Source organism: Gobio gobio, assembly GCF_949357685.1.
Source record: "Gobio gobio genome assembly, chromosome: 4".
NCBI classification, from domain to species: domain Eukaryota; kingdom Metazoa; phylum Chordata; class Actinopteri; order Cypriniformes; family Gobionidae; genus Gobio; species Gobio gobio.
In genome coordinates this window covers 12,907,138-12,926,852 of record NC_137100.1, presented here as the reverse complement: position 1 = coordinate 12,926,852, position 19,715 = coordinate 12,907,138, and the positions used below count along the sequence as shown (strand labels likewise).

The following is a 19,715-nucleotide window of genomic DNA, read 5'->3' as shown; positions in this document are numbered from 1 at the left end:
GCGGTGGAATGCGGAACTGGAGGAATCTGTAAACGTATGCCATAGTCTCAGCGTGCATTGTCTTCGCAAACAGTCAGTGGTGCGCCTTCAAGCCGACGAGAGCTTCTCCAGCACCACTCCCGTGTTCACGTAGTACATTTGGCGCCGAGCGTGAGCAAAATGGAAGTTAAATGGCTGGCAAACGGAGTTGTTTAGTGCGTCTCACGGGGACAAGAATGTCCCAGAAAAGGGACGTGAACTCTTACCCAGATGGGTACAGGGTCCTCAATAGCAGTGAACTACGGGAGCTCCTTCAAGATGAAGAAAAAATGAATCAGATCGTGCGACTCAGTGAAAAGGTATTTCTTCGTTTCTCACACACATTGTAGAGCTTTAAAAGGCTGTTTCTTTGCATGCTTGTCCATTTTTCTCTGAACAACTGATGTACTTGTCATTTTACCAAACTGTGAGGTAGATCATTCCATTCACCTACAATCGAGTGATTTGTGGGTAGCATGTTATATGCATTACACGCCATCACATACATCCTGTACCATACAGCGCTGCAGACCATTGCACTGCAGATGTACAAAGACATGATCAAATTATCTTTTGTACAGACATTTTTTCCCCTTTGAAAATCGTCCATGTTAAAGTTTTTACATTAAAAGTAAATCGCGAATGAAACTATTTTAGTAATTTGCCATTGTAGTTTTGCAACAAAACTGTGTTGACTAATGATTATTGTGTAAGTCTTTGGAATACTTTGCATATTTTCATGCGTTATGTATAATAACTGCTCACTGTATATTTCAATGTTGTGTACAGCAACAGTAACACTACAGGAAGTTGCAGATTATACATTAGTATTGTTACATTAAACCAGTGTTCATGTTGTTGCAGTGTTTTCTTAATAGATGTCATGGACTATTTTACTTAGTTTAGGCTAATCTGAAGCTTCTCTCTAAAATCTCAAATTAATATTTCATGTCCATTTATTTATATATTTATAGGTAATGTACCCCCATATTAGACTGTACATTATCTGTTACGCGTTGCATTTTAAGCATGGCATATTTCTTGCATTGTAATGCAGTCAGTGTTCGATAAATACATTTGAATTGCATTTTATATATTTTCTGGCTCACCATGTTTAGGCTATACAATTTCTCTCGTAGATTATCATGTATTGAAACATAGCGAGGTTATTTGAGAGCTCTTAAGGTGCATAATTCATTTTCAGTGTAGAAAATCATTTCTCATTTAGGACTGATCCGGTGTCACTGTAGACTGGGATATATGACATCTGAGACTTAAATTGCCGTAGCCTGATACCCAGATCTCTGCATGACTGCAGGAAGCCTGAGCATGTTGTTTGAAATGTAAGGACAAATATGTTTGCACTAGGTCATAAATGCAATCTTAGTCTTCATAAAATATGATATACGCATCATTTACAGTAAATTAAGGGAACCGTTCCTGATGTCATGCTAAACCTGTATTACTTTATTTTAAATGTGGAACACAACCGGAGATGTCCTGGCTGTGAATGAGGACAGAGGATGTCAAGCTCAAAAAAATGACAAAACTTACCATGGTACCATGCAAGTCTACAGAGGAGAAACAGAGCAAAATTTAAGTTAGTATTCTAAAATCTCATGTTTGCACGTTCAAACTTTAGGTCACACTTGTTTGTAAGTGGTGAGACTGAGATCCGATGGTGGCGTCACTGACTACAAATGTTTATGATGCATTTAAAGAGAAGGAGTTTCATAACAGAAAGCTTCAGATGACTTAGAATATGGCATGACATTTATGTTATTTTCCAGTACTTTTTGGTCATTTATGGAACTTGACGTCCCCCATCACCATTCGCTTTCATTGTATGTAAAAGAGTAGCCTGGACATTCTGCTAAATTTCTCCTTTCGTGTTTCACAGAGGGGAAACAATCATACAGGTCTGGAATAACATATGGTGACAGAATTAATGTTATTTTAGTATTTAGTAATATATTTAAATGAGCTTTTTAAAAAAAAAAAAAAAAATGATATAGCTTTAATTTTTATTTCAGTTTCGGTTTTAGTAATTTAATACTTCAACTTCAAATAATATCAGTTACTTGCTAAGACAACGTTATTAAAACTTAATATTTTAAAAATATTTTATATGCATCAACAGTATGTGTGTGTGTATGTATGTATGTATATATAATATATAATATAAAAATAAATAAATTTCAATTACCAAAAATTATTTTTTATAGTTTCATTTTAGTTAACAATAACAGCCCACGACAGAATTCAAATTTTTCTTTATTTTAATTTGAACTATCATTTGAACTGAGCAGTCTTGCCACATTAGGGAAGTTATGGATGGAAAACGTATTTGGAACATCAGCAGCATGTGGTAAAAATAGGAATTATGATTCAAAGAAGAATTGTGCGCACATCCGATAAACGTTTTGCAGGGGTTAGATTAGATGAAGCATTTAACTCAAAGTCAGCAAGAATCTGCACACTGCTACTGCTGCTCCCAAAGATTTATTAAAAAAAGACAACGTTTCGACCCTGACCCTTTGGCTCGAAACGTTGTTTTTTTAAAATAAATCTTTGGGAGCAGCAGTAGCAGTGTGCAGATTATGGTTGATTTCAAGAAAAGTAGGAATTATACCAACACAAACAGCTACAAATATAGATGCAGACTCTAATACTCTACATTTTATGGATTGATGGCCTTTATTGATAACCGTGCTCAAGAGTTATGTGATGGGGTTGTAGAGGTCAAACTCCTAACGACTTGTGATCGGTGAGGCCCATCACTATTCCCATCACAAACAGGTCAATTCATTAACACACCAAGGTCTCCAAGGGCAACCGCAATGAAGGGGTCACAATGGTCTAGTGCTCTAGATACAGTTATTGCTCTTGTATGCATGAGTGTCACTCTTTAACGAGGGATTGTGGTGGTTTTACTAAATGGAAAAGGCTCTGTAATACGAAGCTGTGCTCTTTCCTATGAATAGCAATGAGACGGCCTTTATGGTTAACTTTATGTGCTCATTAGAGATACAGAGGGAAGACTCCTTGAATTCATCAGCAACAGCAGTGCTTTGGTCATTCATGGTTTATTGACCAAGCCGAACTATATTGGACTAAACAGATGGTCTTAATGTATTGTGCTTACGCTGCATGCTCAATGTGTACAGCCATCATTAATCATATGGATTCTTACCTTTGCTGTTTTGCATTGCTTTCATGTTCAAACCATCTCAAGCTTTGATGTTAAATCTCATTGGCTTAACCTATACTGTGAGTTTAAGGCAAGGTTACCTGACCAGTGGAAGACAGGGCAAATATGAAATCTTAAAGGGGTCATGAATTGAGAAATCTACTTTTCATTCAGCCTTTGATATATAAAAGTTCATCGTGATATAAGAATATCCTGTAAGTCTCGGAGCTGAAAACTTCCTTGTTAGTAAAAAAAAAAAGCTTTTGTTGACACCAGTCCCAGCAAACTCTCGATGTCAGTGTGTGGTGAAACGCCGCCTCAACAGTACGCCTGATTCTGTAGCTCCGCCCACCGACTCGTGGAGCTAAACTGATCGCGCTACCGAGCAATAAACATGCCGAAGATAGCAAGATATCGCGATGTGCCTGATTGTGGAAGAACACAGTCGCTCCATAAGCGTCCTTCGGATTCTAATATTAGGAATGTGTGGTTGAACTTTATTTTTAATGAAGTTCCAGCTCACGTGGGGAAGACATTGCACGTTTGTTTGCTTCATTTCTCCACGGATTCGTTTGTAAACAAGAGACTGGATTTGCAGACAGGATGAGATTACATGAATGAATGAAGCAACACACTAATGTGAGTAAAAACATTTTTTGTTATGTGATATTACATTGTTACAGATCTTTTGATATCTATTGATTATGTGTACATGTCTAACTCAACATAACTTAAACGCTGTCACACGCATAACAAATAACATTCCTTTCTTGATGCGCGTTGTTCACTCTCTTGACTTGATATTTGAACGAAAAATAAAAATCGTGAAGTTTTGATCATGCAGTCTGCAACGTACTTGGCTGTGTGTGTGTTACACGGTTTGCGGTTATATCCACTGATCGGGCGGGCCAAGTAATAGAAAAAATAACATTCCAATTAATTGCGGGTGAATGAGAGATAAAGACATTTTGCTAGCCCTGGCTGTGGAACGAATTATTCCGGTTGTCGTTTTCCCACCCGCTTTCAAAACAATGCCTCACGTGTACTCACAGGGGAGCCAAAGCTCCTTAAATATGCAAAGCTTATCCAATCATAGCAGTGGGCGTTTACTTCCAAGTCTTTAGTGCGGCACGCCCATAAAAACCAAGCGTTTCATGATAGAGCCTCAAAACCAGGGCATAAAATAGCCTATTACTTATTCATGATGATGTTTTGAATGTAAAAAAAACCTTCATAAGTTGACCTCAGACAACAGTATAAAAAAATAAAAAAGCCATTTCATGACCCCTTTAATAATAGATTAGGATTTTTTGTAATACAAATTTAAGAAAAACAAATCACACAAGTAGCTAAACTACCATTCTACATACAAATAAATTAATACTTTCATTCAGCAAGGATGCATTAAATAGAGTGAAGTGAAAGTAAAGACATTTATAAAGCTACAATTTTGCATTTCAAATAAATGCTGTTCTTTTGAACTAGATAAAGCTCATAGAATACTGAAAAATATCACAGGTTCCACCAAAAATAGCACTGTTTTAATCACTAATAATAATAATAAATGTTTCTGAGTGCCAAATCAGCATATTAGAATGATTTTTGAAGGATCATGTGACTCTGGAGACTGAAAATTCAAATTTGCCATCACAGGAATAAATTACATTTTAAAATCTATTCAAATACAAAACACTTATTATAATAATATGTTACAATATTAATGTTTTTAATATATTTTAGATCAAATAAATGCATTCTTGATGAGCAAAAAATATATTTAAAAAAAGAAACTACAAATGGTCACAATTCATCTAGCAATTTGTGAATTAATTGTTCAGTTGAGTCTGATCTTTTCTCTGTTAGTTTGGTTCTCGAGTTCATGATACGTTTTATGGTGCTTTTGTGTCCTTAAAATTTAAACAGTCCCCAATCATGAAAAGTCAAAATAGTTTTGTGTGTGTTTATTGGTAGAAGGAAAGTCATACGGGTTTATAATTACACGTCGAGTAAATAATGACAGAAGCTTCGTTTTTTAAAATGACTAATGAACTATTCCTGTACGGTGTTTTCCAGTTTGTGACTGTAGGCATTTGATTTGTCATCTTTGTTTTATGACCATTGTATCATCCAGCCCACATGGTCTCCAGAGGTATTGCATCTGCACAGTGTATAAACAGACATACAGGCAGCTGCAAGCGGAAATGGATAGTCTGTGTCAATTCCTGTTTAGGGAAAACACTCTCTGTATGTCTGGGAGTATTACTTTAGCATTAAACAGCGAGAGAGAGAGGGCAAAGAACAGAGATACTGGAGAAATTTGTGCCGTCTTTTGGAGAGGGGGCCAAAGACCCTGCTGTGCCCTCCGCTTTCAGAATGTCCATTATCCGACCACAAGTGTGAAAGACATGCACACAATTTGGGGCTGGACTTGGGCAGTAACTGGCTCTGGGTGACTTATGACGCATGCGGCAGACTCAGCAGTATGGAATACTAACCAGAGAAGGAAAGAGCCTCAGGACTCGCTCCTAGTAACTAAAAGATTGATCACAGGCCTGTGAAATGTGAAAGAGCATGTGTATTAGCTGTCTTTGTGGTATGAAGCGCTACATCCTTGCAAAGATAAGCCACATCCTTAGCTGGAGTTGCAAATGTTCAGATTAATTTGTTCTTGCGGACAGACTGCATACAGTTTTAAAGAGATGCTCTGGCAGACCTAGTGCAAAACTAAGTCATTTCAAAATAGACTAGTTTGACTTGAATGAAACTTAAATGAAAATTAGAAATGTTGTTTTGGCAACTAATGAAATATATTTAAGTTAAAATACTACAATTGCTAAAACTAATGTAAAATAAGTCTAAGCGGTCCCCAGAGTGTGTATGTGAAATCTTAGCTCAAAATACCCCACAGAATTTTTTTTATAGCATGTCACTTTTTGAGGGTGAGCAAAAAGTTGACGGTTTTGCATGTCCCTTTAAATGCAAATTAGCTTCTGCTCCAGGCCCCCTTTCGAGAAGAGGGTGGAGCTTCAAGAGCTTGTGTTAGCAGCTCCGATTACCTCACGCAAACACTCACTGAAAATGTCAGAAACTGTTCAGCCTTTTATGTACAAACCGGAGTTGGACAATGATGGAGAGACTCAAGAAGAAGTAGAATGCAACATAACATTTCTGAATGGTTAGTTGATGAATTTATGTAGCTGATGAGGAGTTAACTATCTTCAAGTCATTGATTTGCATATTCTGTCATGATAATCTATAAATCACTCGTGTGGGAATTGTTGTAAAATGCCTACAGAGCCAGAGAATATATGCTGTATGTAGATAGAACAGGTATAGTTTAGTGTAATCACAGTTGTAACTTATGTTGTCATCTTGCTTTAATGACATGCTATTGCATTTGTGTTACGTACTGTATTTCAATAAATATGAAAAGACGGATGCGACAGCTTGAGTAGTTCTACAACGACTTCCTCTTCTCTAAAGTTTTTGTTGCGTGTTCCCGGGGACAGGGTTTATTTCAATTTTAGGGTTAGTTGTGTCACTAACCCGTGAATAAGCTTGTTGTAGTCCCTAGCAGCCTTATGCTGTAGTTCTTAAAGCGATTTCTTTAAAAGAAAATATCTCCCTTTGCTTTGAACGTTGTAACTTTACTGATGTTGTTTAAGGGTAACTAAACCCTAAACCAACTTTTTTTAGTTAATGATCTGTAATACTGGGGCTTTATTAATGCTGTTCATTGATTCGAGTAAATGTTTTGACATTTGAGTATAAAGTGTTTTAATTCTATAAAATATGGTGTAAAACCGCCAAAGTGCTGCCCTCTTAAGGTTGATATTCTTGCGATATTATTGCCGCCCGTCATGTGTACAGATAATTTTCATACATGAGACGCGCTTTCAAACCCTGACACGCAAGTGGTTGCCGCGGACGCAGATAGATTAGGTCAGTTCTCTTGCGCGGCTGCTTCATTAGCATCGTCAGCATCGGGAGTTAACGCAGTTTGAGCAGCGGCTCGCATTGATAAGGCTCCGGGTTTGTGTCTACAGACAATCCACCCTCCTCCACTTCAGGTAAAGGTAGGAGAATGACCGCTCTGTTGCAAAGCTGGCGTCACTCCAGTCATTCTCCATCTTTGCGACTCGCGAGTCTGACAGCTGTCAATCAATCCATCACTGCGGGTCTCAGGCTCCTCCGCTCAGCCCCGCCCTCGGTTCGTCCCCTCTGTCCCCTCTGTCTCCGCTGGGCTCTGCCCACTTTTCCAGCATTTTTCAAAATTTGTCAGTGGGTGGAGTTAAGCTCTGAGCAGGGGTTTATTTACCCTTTAATGCTCAAACAGCAACATTACACACTGACTAAAGTTAAAAAAGTGAAATCATAATCAACCACCCCTTTAAAGTTAAAGGGTTAGTTCACCCAAAAATGAAAATTCTGTCATTAATTACTTACCCTCATGTCATTCGACATGAATCAGTGAGTCGATTCAGCAGTTTGGATCGCCAAATTTCAGCAGTTTGGCGGTTTGACACGCGATCCGAATCATGATTCGACTCACTGATTCATAACGCTTCGAAGCTTCATGATGCCGTGTTTTGAAATCGTCATCACTATATAAGTCGTTATTTAGGGGTTTTTTTTGTGCACAAAAACTATTCTCGTCACTCCATAAAGTTATTGTAGAACCACTGTAGTGAGATGGACTTTGTAACGATGTCTTTAGTACCTTTTAAGGGTCTTGAGAGTGTACCGTGCATTGTGCCAATGGAGGCCTTCCAGAGCCATCAGATTTCAACTAAAATATCTTCATTTAGAGGTTTACGGGTGTCGAACGACATGAGAGTAAGTAATTAATGACAGAATTTTCATTTTTGGGTGAACTAACCCTTTAAAATGAATAACGAATATATAAAAATAAAAGCGTATTAAAAATATTAACCTGTTAACTGCCCCCCCCCCCCCCCCCCTTTTTCATATAGTCTTGAAAAAGCACTATCCAAGCTTAAATGGTTGTAATTCAAGAATGGTTTGGAATTTTTAAAGACATTTGGCAGATTATTGTAGAAGTCAAATAAATTCTGTAAGTGAAATAGAAAAGTTTATGTCTGTATAGTTTATGAAAATGTAAAAATATTATATTTTATATAAAATATGTTTTACAAAACATGGTTTACTCTAAAACTGCAAGAAAATCAAAGCCAAAAATCTGAACAAGTTGTGTTCCAAATTTTAGGTTGATATCTCAAAAATGAGCTTGATCTGATCCATATATTTCCATAATTTTCATACAATTTTTGAAGTAGACATCCTATTCAGAAGTAGTATGGGCAGTATTTGATTTCAATTCAACCTCTAATCAACATTAAAAAAAACATGTATGTGCGTTATAGCTCGCCACCACAAATGGAGAATGTATATTTTTTTCTTTATATTTGAAACATTCAGACCTTTTTTCTCAAAATATTGAAAGGATGTTATCTTTTGAACTCTTGCCATGAAAACAAACTGAGATTTCTACCAATCTTTCATGATTTTTCCTGTTCATCGCTATTTCAAAATAAAGGTCTGTCTGTACACACATTATGAGTTAAAAGCTGTTGTTGTCCTAATTTTTTAATTTTTTTAGCAATTCATAAGAAAACAGACATGCCATCTAAATAAAATGTAACAGTTATGCATATTTAGCACCGCTTGCTTTAGGATATGTTGCTCTTCTTTAGAGTACAAGATAAATATTCATACTTTGACCTCCATGTGTAGTTAAAAAAGATGACATGAATACAGAGTCCCGCTGAGCAGTCAAAATTGTTAAGCTGAGCTTCAGAGTGAGTGTAATTTTCTGGATGTTAAATGCAAACAGATTAGGTTTGCAGGAGAGATAAGAAGAACGCCATCTCTGCTCAACTTTGGATTATGAGTGAGAACTATAGGAAAATTTATGACAACCCATATCCAATTCATTACCCAAATCATTTATCATCTTGTCTAGATCCCCAAAATGGCGTTGCAGGAATTTAAATGATCCTTCACTGATCGTACCCTCATTTAGTGGTCGAAAACATCTGTATCGTCTTTAAATAGATTCTGAAGCTTTAAGTGACTCTTTGGAAAGATAGTGTGCTCTTTGTTTGCTGTGAAACCATGGAAATGCTTGCCTTGTTGGAGTGGGCTGCAGTAATGTAAAACAGTTAATGAGAGCTGAGAGCTTGTAGTCATCCTCTGCTTGGTCCTGTCATGAAACAAGTAACATCTATCATGTTTTAGTTTGTGGTTAAATTTCACCATATGATTTTCCCAAGTAGGACAGGTTCCTGGATCTACATTATCAAACGATCATAGCTTTAACTCCATTCCTAATCTTGACCATAACCAACCTCTAAAACCAAGACAAATGGTAGGAAACTATACACTATGCAGGCATGAATACTTGGCCACCACATTGCATTCGAGTGGTCCTGTTGTACATGCTTACTGTGCATTCTTGCATAGCGGTAGCAAACTTCAGTACTTGAAGGGGCGATTTACACTGCCAGGCCAAAAAAAAAGTCGCTGGTTGGATCTAAATAGGCAAATGCTTAAGAGTCAATGGTTGGATCATTATTGCAGCGATTATTATGTTTCTAGCTTATGTATTTGGCAACAGTTCTTCTAACCCTAATTGATGGAGTGTGTCGCTTTTCATTTCTTAAACAACCATAGACACATCATGGCCATATTCCAGGATGACAATGTCAAGATTCATCAGGCTCAAATTGAGGGAGGGAGCATGAAGAATAATTTTCAAACATGAATTGGCACATCTGAGTCCAGACCTTAAATTAATTGAACGTCTTTGGGATGTGCTGGAGGAGACTTTACAGAGTGCTTGACTCTTGCATTGTCTTGTCAAGATCTTGACTAAAAATTGTATTTCCATCAAGAGGTGCATACATTTTTGGTCAAGATCTCAGAATTCTAAAAATACAATTCACACAGTACTTGGAGTGGTGTGGACACATTTTGGAATGCAAATTTGCACAGCTAGATGAGTCACATACTTGCATAGAGTATGTTTCAGGCCTAACCAAGGAGGTCTAACACCTGGTTTGAGCTATCCATTAGAATTCCCATTCATCTCAATTGCAGTTGTTTGGTGGTATGTGATTTGAAATTTGTCATTTTTGCTCATGCTTGCTTAGTTCTGCAGCCAAGTTGTTTTGAGCCAATTACCTGAGCTGTAAAATGCTATATAGCTGATTATTCATGACAATGATGCCATGACTGATGATGGAGCTCAGTCCCAAACAATTCACTTGTGAGGATTATAGCTGTTTTCTTCTTTATTTTGATTCATTTAGGCATATACTGTATGAACACTGCAGTCACACTCTGAGTCACACACAATTGGCTCTGGAGTATGAATTCTGGAGTATGAATTCTGGAGTATTGTTGGGTATCGTTTGAATTTTAGCGATTCCGATTCTTATCAATTCCCAGGCTCGATTTTCAGTCAAGATCAGTGAGTGATTTTCAGTCAAGATCAGTGAGTGATTTTCAGTCAAGATCAGTGAGTGATTTTCTTAAGTTTTTTGAATAACATTAATGACAGATGGCCGCAGGTATATTAGGCTTTAAGACCCAATGCACGAATCCAATACACAAGCGTTTTCTTTCTCAGCTATTTACGTTCACTTAAGAGAAAACCGACTGTGTTTATGAGGATATTTTGGCACTTTTTTTGTGTATAGGCCCATTCAAGCACAAGAAGATGCAAAAGAAAACTCAATTCATTATTTTACACACTATTTGAAAGGCGGCCTTTTTTCACACATTCAAAGTGTGCGCAGCAAAGAAAACATGCACATTTGCAGAGTCTCGTTCGAGTCTCGTTCAGGTCTTCTTGTGCTTGAATAGTTTAAAATCACATGAAAATGAGCACACAGGAATTTAAGAAAATTATCCAATTCCTGACCTAAAGTATCTGATTCCAGAATTGGAATTGATTTTCGATTACCAACCGTACTCTTTGGTTGTGGTGAGAAAGCAGTGCGACCCAACAAACTAAGCTGCATCACGATTCATAATGGAAAATGAGCTACGTAATAAACAGCAGTGTCTGTTTCTGTTGGAGAGTACATTACTTACACTAGAATGCCTTTTCATCTTAAACTGCCGTGTAATTGCAATTCTCCAAAACGGGGGCATTGCAATAATGCTGTTCTGATGAAGCCTTGATTCCCATTCTCTTGTCAAATCCATTGTGATGGTTGGCACTATTAGCAGAATCCTGGAACATAAAGAGGTGCACTCTGGCCAATGAAAGAACAGCACCTCTGAAAGAACAGAGGTGCAATTCTCATATTCGTTGAGCGAATGAATCATTAATCCTCTTATATGCTTGACTAAGCACGCTCAGTCTTCGTTTTTCACCGTTGCTGTGTTCAGGATATTCTGGGCGGGGCTAAAACGGGAGCCTGGCTCCTCCCCTAACACGATCATAACTAGAGCACATTCGCATCAGTTCGATCGCGAGTTACTGTTAGTACTGTTAGTTACTATAGTCAACAACTTACATAACAACTTACAAAACAAAAACGATGAAGAGGTGGATTAATTTTGTGAACAGCAACCTTGATGGAGAGCTGAGGATCATCACCGACACCTACCTATGCAGTGACTTTACACCGGATCGTTTTACAAACTTTCACCGGAGACAACTGGGATTCACTGATAATCCGCTGCAGAACCGACTATCCCCCGCCCAGGCCTTCATCCTCCCGTCCCGCCGACATCTGGTGCGTCGTGATCATAGACGCTCGTGATCAGTGAGTGTTGTCTTGTGTGCTACTGCCGCTTTCCCGCGAGTGGGCGTGATTTCGGCGCCGACATGTTTCGTTTTGACTTTACAGGGACTTTAAGAAGCAAAACATTTTAACTTTTTAAGCCCCTGTTTCGGAACCAAGCAAATGATCATGCTTTTAAGAAAGAATTGGGCACTAGTAAAATATCTAATATAATTAAATGTCTTTACTTAAAATAAAGAATGTATTTTGTCAAAATACATTACATTTTGAATGGCCATCCATTGAGAAAAGATGCATTCTGCTGAAAAAAATGGCATGTACTAGCCGGGCCTAATGGTGCGAAAACCAGCAAAACCTTGACCCTTTGGACCAAACTCTAAACCTTAGGCCTAAACTTAGTACTCACCCCTAAAAATGGAATGATATCAAACTGGGACAGCACAGACATTTCATGCGTTTGCATTTTACTCTCCATGGCTCAATTCGTCATGCAGAACTGATGCGTGTAATTTGCAATCACTTAGCATTATGTGATCAAAAAACTGCTTGGCATTTTCCGTCTGCGTTTGATGCGGGATTAGTTCTGAATATTTACATTGCTGATACTTTAATAATAATCCTTTAATTAGAAAATGATTATCTGCTCGTTCTGTCATCCGCCATTCTGGAGAAGTTGAACATTCGACCATCACCTGCTCTCTTGAGGCGTCGATGGAACGTCCCACTGTAAACAGCAATTATGTCGAGAGTTGAATCAAGCAATTGACCGCAAAAGTTTGAAGTTTCCAAACAAAAAGAACCTCACATAACCTTAACCACGTTCTGATCACGTATGCCCTTTTGAGTTATTCTAAGCAGCTCAAGTATTCCAGTTTCATCGTCTTCAGAAGATGGTGGCTTGATCAAAGGGGACTGCCGTTCTCACATTCCCCCCCTAGCCAGATAGATTCTGTAATAGATGTGCCACCAGTGGGAATATCACCACCATGTTTGAGAGTCTCGCACAGCATTAAGAAGGGAGGTGCAATTCTCATATTCGTTGAGCGAATGAATCATTAATCCTCTTATATGCTTGACTAAGCACGCTCAGTCTTCGTAATGTTCCCCAAGTTTTGAAATGCATAAAACTGGCAGTTAATATTCACTGCAGCAACAGGAGAAGAAAAATGAAGTTCTGTTTTGACCCAAACCCTCACTTACAGTGAAAGTAGGGGTCTGTGGTTTCGACTGATGTCTGGGCCTTTGCGAATGCTTTCCATGAGGACATTGGTTTGGACTTGTCTCTGCGTTTTCCTCTATGGTTAGAGAGTGGTCTTGGGCCATGTCATGCAGGACGGTCAGATCGTATAATGGCCCTTTTTTCAAAGGACACGTGAACAGATTTGTCTAGCAGCCATTCCAAAAGGATTATTTCGTCATGGGACGTTGTTGTATTGTAATTAAGCAACACATAGTAGACTGAGGCGGTTGGTTAATCGAGCATCGTCTCCACTGCCGCTCCAGGCCGTGTCCCCTTTTCAACGGCAAATCACTGGAAGAAAGCTCATTCGCTTTCATCTGGAAATCATCAACTTGCTTTTGTAGAAATATTGTTGAATGTCAATATTTAGCGCCGTTCAGAAAAAAATGAAATTGTGGTGAGTGAGGTCTTCACCTCATAGATACACTGTTGCTGTTTGTGATGCCATCATGTGTTTATTATTTTTTCTCTCGTATTACTTATGGTTTGACCTTGAGCCATAAGCCTTCTTGTCACAGTCACAAATTGGCCCTTGAGGTAAAATATGAATTAAGCAGAATGTTAGTAAGATTGGTTATACATTTCCCAATTCACAAGCCCTCAATTGAGAATTGATTCAGTTTAATTATATTTCAGTTATATAAAATATATATTTTGCCTGTATGGAAAAAATCTCTCAGCTACTGCTATAACCTTCTAACTTGGTACAAAAATTAGAAGTTAATTAAAATTAACAACAGAGTCCACACTATGCATTTCAATTTATTTTATTTAAGAGATATAATAAAGAACATAAACAAAACAAAAAAGGTTAAAGTAAGCTTTTAATTGCCCTTTGTTTAAAAGAGTTATTATAAAATTGTATAAAATTATGAGAGAGATTTCAGCTCTGCATGGGTGTATGTATATGTATCATCCGTTCACATACTGTACTATACTGTGATTTAAAAATAAATTCCATCCATCCTGTATTTTAAAATATATTAATATATCACGGTAAGTAATGATTCCGTAACCGCTCTGACAAGTTAATTTAATGAAGGATCCACCAGTCAGTCTCCTAAGATTGTGAGTCTTTTTGAATAACTGAATGACTCATTTGTTTTTGAATCGTACTGCACTGGTTGTGCAGTATATGTTTTGTTTTTTTACTCACTAAATGAACCGGTTTAAAAGTCATTTGTACGTACATGAATTGGACTACTTTGTCTATGCAGTATTATTTTTTTTATCATGTCTTTTTCTCATGAGTTGGACTACATCGAATATCTATGCTATGTTTTTATTCACTAAAGAGCCATTTCATAAGAATAATTTGTTCATGAATTGCACCACAATGGTTATGCTGTATCTTTCTTATTGTTTTAAAGAACCAGTTCTTAAGAGTTATTTGATGAATTTATATGGAGCTTGTTCAAATGAAGATTATGATTAATTGGAAAAATTTTACCCAGCCTTAAAGCTAAGTGCGTAATGTCTTTGTTCACACGCTGATATAGGCCCTTGCCCAAGCCATACCCAGATCTCACTGTTCTCATGAAACATAAGTCTACAAAAATCAAACATATTCACTAAAGTCTTCAGTCACATTAGTATAAAGCTGAAGGCTATTATTTTCTCTTTCTTAGATTTCCTACAATCTCCCTTGGACACGTTCATGGATTCTGTGCCTGGCATAATAAGCTAACCTCATATGACCCCTGAGGAATTTGATGTATTGAGTTGCATTATTCACACTCACTCTGTATGGCTCATAATTCCCGAATACAATTTTGAGTTCTCCGTGTTCTTGCATTCCTGACTTCTGTGGTTTGACCTTGATGGTCATCTTGTATGAGGAGCTGCATTCTTAACTGCCTTACACAGGATTACATTGAAATTAAGGTTCATCTGCTTGAAATGAGTACAAAACACCACACCGAGCACGTTTACATGCAAACCAGTAAACTGACAACGCAACGCAACAATAATTTCCTTATCTGACTCCGAGTATTCCATATGTTATGTCAGTTGTGAGGACTTAAGTTGATGAGTTTTATTCGAGATAAATATGAGATTTATATGAGATTTATCCGCGTCTTAAAATGCTCCATTCATAGAGATTTTTAGATGGATGCCAAGGGATTTTAGGCCAAGTAGAATCTGTGATTCTGCGATCTCTGACCCAATTTGTTTTCTGGCTTCCATGGCTGCAATACGCTGTGTTTTCCTCCATCCCGGGCTAGTAGAAATACTATTGGGTGAATTGACAGCAGGCGGAATCAGATAGACCAAAACAAAAACAGACATTCCGACACGGAACGCACATTTCAAAGTTAAATAACTGGCTGTAGCATTCAACATTTTTTTTTTTCCAGAGAAACAAGTATGTGAACTTAGCATGTTTCCTAAATATCTGCAAACATATTATGGTATTTATATGCTTTAGTACAGTCAAAAAAAAATACAGATCTCAGATCTAATTGGTCAGAAAAGGTCTATTAGGAACTGAACTGGTTTGATATGGTTTCTTGGGGTCTGAGAAGGTCAAATGGTCTGTAACATGGCCTGTCTGAGAGGTCTTCATCTGACCTTCTTTCTGCTTTTCTCTTACAATAAAACATTCAAACCTCAAACTTTTAAAATTATTTCATACTTTTACTCCAGGCTTTGTCAAGTCATCAAACTTTACTAAACTTTTTTTCTAGTTCCCGGATAATATTTTTATCACTTACTGTTGACTTTATAATATCACATTTGCTATTTTTCCACACACAATATAAATCTACAGTACATATGTAGTTGCCTTTATAATATTGGAAGCAGGTCATCATATTTGGGGGTCCTTGGCATCAAAAAGCTGAAAGCAACTGGCTTGCTTGATCCGTCACCTGACAGTGGATACAGCAGTTAAGCTAAGGCTTGTACTTGATGACCTTCTGTATTTAAGCTCTGTCAGTGTGAACTCCCCTCAAGATTGAACATGCATGAAATGGACTTTAATCTGTAGACATAATGGTTAAGTCCCTGTGATACTCATAACTGATTAACACGTCTTGGTCTTCCTTTAGGTTGTAGAATCGATTGATTAGTGTTTTTAGATGGTATTTGTAAAGATGCAGTCTTTGTTGTTCAAGTTTCTTTTTTTGAGTGATGAATAACTGAAATTTGTGTTCAGTTCCAGGAACTCCAGCTGGACAGGGAAACCTTGTTAGTAACCAATCGGAGTCTTGCAGAAGACAGCCTTTCACGTCGCCCTCCCCTTCAAAACGGCAAGCTGCAATTGGCTGCAAAGTACGAGGAGCTGGCAAAGCTGACCACTGCCTGCAGGGAAAAGCAAAGCCGACTTGGTGAGTAAAAGGTTAGGGTTTTTGACTTTTGTGAGAGAGATGCTGTGAATGCTAATTACACCAAGCATTCCTCATTTTCCTCATGGTTCAACACACATTGGATTTTTTGCCCGGGCGATTAAATTATTATTTTGAATAATAATTAAAATAATTTAATACAAACAATATATTTTTTCATCCATGTTTTAATGTATACAAAAAATATTTTAAAGGTGTACTGTGTAAATTGTAGCGGCATCTCACCCCCACTCACCCCTCCCTTTCGAAGCACAGAGAAGCTACGGTGGCCGACACAGGACAAAAATGACGTCGTCTGAGACAGCAGGGAGTAGCTAGCGCTCTGTAGAGCAGTTGGTCCGTTTTATGGCTACTGTAGAAACATGACGGCGCAAAATGATGACTTCACTGTAAGGGGACCCGCGGTGTATGTAGATAGAAATGGCTCATTCTAAGGCAATAAAAACATAGCGGTCTTTATACACCACTGAAAACATAATTATGTATATTATATTGCATTTCTGTCAATAGATCCTCATAAATATTACACACTGCACCTTTAAATCCTAAAACAAAATAAAATAAAAACAAAAAAACAAGATTGACAAACATGCAAAATCCCTTTCCTTTTTACATTAATGGTAGGAAATTAATGTTATATCAAATTATGTGCAAAAAGAATATTGCGATTAATATTTTTGACCATATTGCCCTGCCCTTGCTATACCATGTTATATAATAGTTCTGATCCTGTAATATGAAGAGCGTGGAGTGAGCAAAAAGCAGGAAGTGGGAAAACCAAGAGTGGAGTGATTACAGAACCGCTTCAGTCACATACTCCGGCCCACCCTGCTTTTTGTGCTGCCTCTCTGGTTAGGCTGAGCCCCTATTTTGAATTTTTGAATACTACCGTTCACGTAGTGTGTAACATAGTTCTAAGTGAATGAAAACATCCTGCAAAGTTTTAAATCTGAAAGTGCACCATATATAAAGTTATTGTCTCTCAAAAGTAAGAGTAGACTCTTGAGTCAATTAATCAAACGATTCTCAAGCCGTTTCGTTGTGACATCAAGACGAAACATTAGCATATTGCTCGTCCACTTATTGTGTGCGCCGACACCAGGGAAAACTTGAACCACCTCAAACACTAGAGCGGATACTGGATAGCATCATGTAGAGAAGACGCTGTGCTCTACAATGTGTTTGTGTTTCATATTGTGTAGGTCTCCGGCTAACCGGCTAACTCACGTTATTACTGTCTAACTGAATTATTACTCTAAATCAGCTGTGGGCTGCAGTATTCCCTAAAACTGGGTCTATTAAAGAAGATTGTCTGTAATTCTTACTACTTTGTGTAAAGATAAAGGATGGCGCAAGATTTGTTTTGCAAACTTTAATGTTCCATCAGTCATTCATGTTAGTGCTGGGCTAACATATGCACTGTTATTGATACAGTTCTGCATGTGCACCGCAATAAATTAGAAACACACACACATTGGTTTGTTTATGGATGCACACTTGTTAATGCTGATGGTGAGGAATTACAGTTGAAACATCAATGTACCTCAAACTGAGTAGCATCACTGTGTTAAACGTCCTGCTCAAGGTTCGGGTTGAATAACTAGTTCTTCCAATGTTTCATCAACAATTCGGACTCGTGCTGGGATTGGTGTAAAATCAACATCATCATTACTGTCTCTACAGTGAGTACTATCGCTGAGAATTAGGAAGCCTCCAGACAGAGCTGGAGTTCAGTTATGGTAATGGACGTTTAGCTTCCGAAATACGTGCTGTACGCGGTAGACCAATCACAACAGACTGGGTCATCTGACCAATCAGAGCAGAATAGGTTCGGATTTAGAGAGACTGATTCATCCGAGTCGTTTGAGAATCATTGAACATTGTGGTGATGTGCAATGTATATTATGTGCAAATTAAACCGTTTTTGACGTTTGATGCATGTAAACCTGTTGTTGGAAACCTCCAAAACTAAATTAGGAAACTTTAAAATGGCATAATAGGGGCATTTTAAAATGTGAGCTCAACCCAAATGTGTCAGAACAGAACATCTTTCGGGGAAAAGTATTCCGTGCTCCTCCTCAGATTAAAGCAATGTTAGACACATTAATTTAAGCTTGTTGCTAATCTGATGACTGATATCTGATGATACACCGGCTGTTGACTGAGTAGTTTAAGAATAGCATCGGGACACTGCTGTCGTGTGCTTCTGGTGGTAATATTTCAATATCGCCAGGCAACATTGTTCCATAATAACACACCCTGACATCCGGAGCTCCTCACTTATTCAATGCGAGAATGGTTGACCTGTGCCTGGATTGTTGATCCGTCCAGCTGCGCTGGAGCTGGAGCGGCGTTACCTTCCATTGCACCCTCACCAGGGTGGAGTGTAGCGGTCAGGTCCCATAGGGGTGGTCTGGGGCCATTGGGTTCCCACCTGGCTCCCCCACCTCTTTTCAACACCAGCCAGGAATAACTGCCCTCATCTGGACCAGACGTACTTAAGGTGCTCAGGTTTCACTTCCCAAACAGTTCCTCGTGGGTTCACAGGGACTTGTTTTCCTTTTTCTCTCAGCGTGGCCAGAATAAGAGAAATATTATTGTGTTCTTCTTTGGTCTTCCTCTCTTGGCTGAATGCTCAGCATGATGGTTTCTCATGGCCCATCTTTTTTATTGGCCCGCTGACATCGCATGTCGATTATCAGCTTGTACAACAGAGCGCTTGTGGGTTAGAAATCAGTCGTTTATTATTGTTTTCTTTATTGTTCTAGGCATCAGAGTTCATAACTATACTTGGTCAGGATTTGAGTGTTGACTCTTTTAGATGGTTAAATAGTTTAATAAACATTCAGAACACCGTGACCAAGGAAAATACATTTGAAGAGAATAACTTTGGCTTGAGTTTAACTTCACTTTGTGAAAGCAAACAAAAACATGTTTATTTGTAAGGTACTTACAATGGAAGACTGTTGGGCAATTTAAACACAGAAATGTCAGTATGCAAACACCAGAATTAAGCAGTAAAAATGTGTGTAATTGGAGTTCTGTTAAGTTGCCTATCTCTGCCTTTTGAGGTTTGACTACTTTTCTAGGTGGATGACCTTTTGGTTAGCATTAGCGTAATTCCTGTGGGGGACATTTGTTCC

General features: G+C 38.1%; 1 protein-coding gene across 1 annotated transcript in view; it reads left to right on the top strand.

Annotated features, from left to right (window-relative positions):
* Window positions 1–19,715, top strand: part of vps37d (VPS37D subunit of ESCRT-I) — a 49,619-nt gene continuing 29,904 nt past the window's right edge. Inside the window, exons 1-2 of the mRNA XM_079816073.1 lie at window positions 1–338; window positions 16,383–16,554. Of these exons, the coding sequence (XP_079672199.1) occupies window positions 171–338; window positions 16,383–16,554 (340 nt within the window). The 5' untranslated portion in view covers window positions 1–170. The remainder of the gene's footprint in view (window positions 339–16,382; window positions 16,555–19,715) is intronic.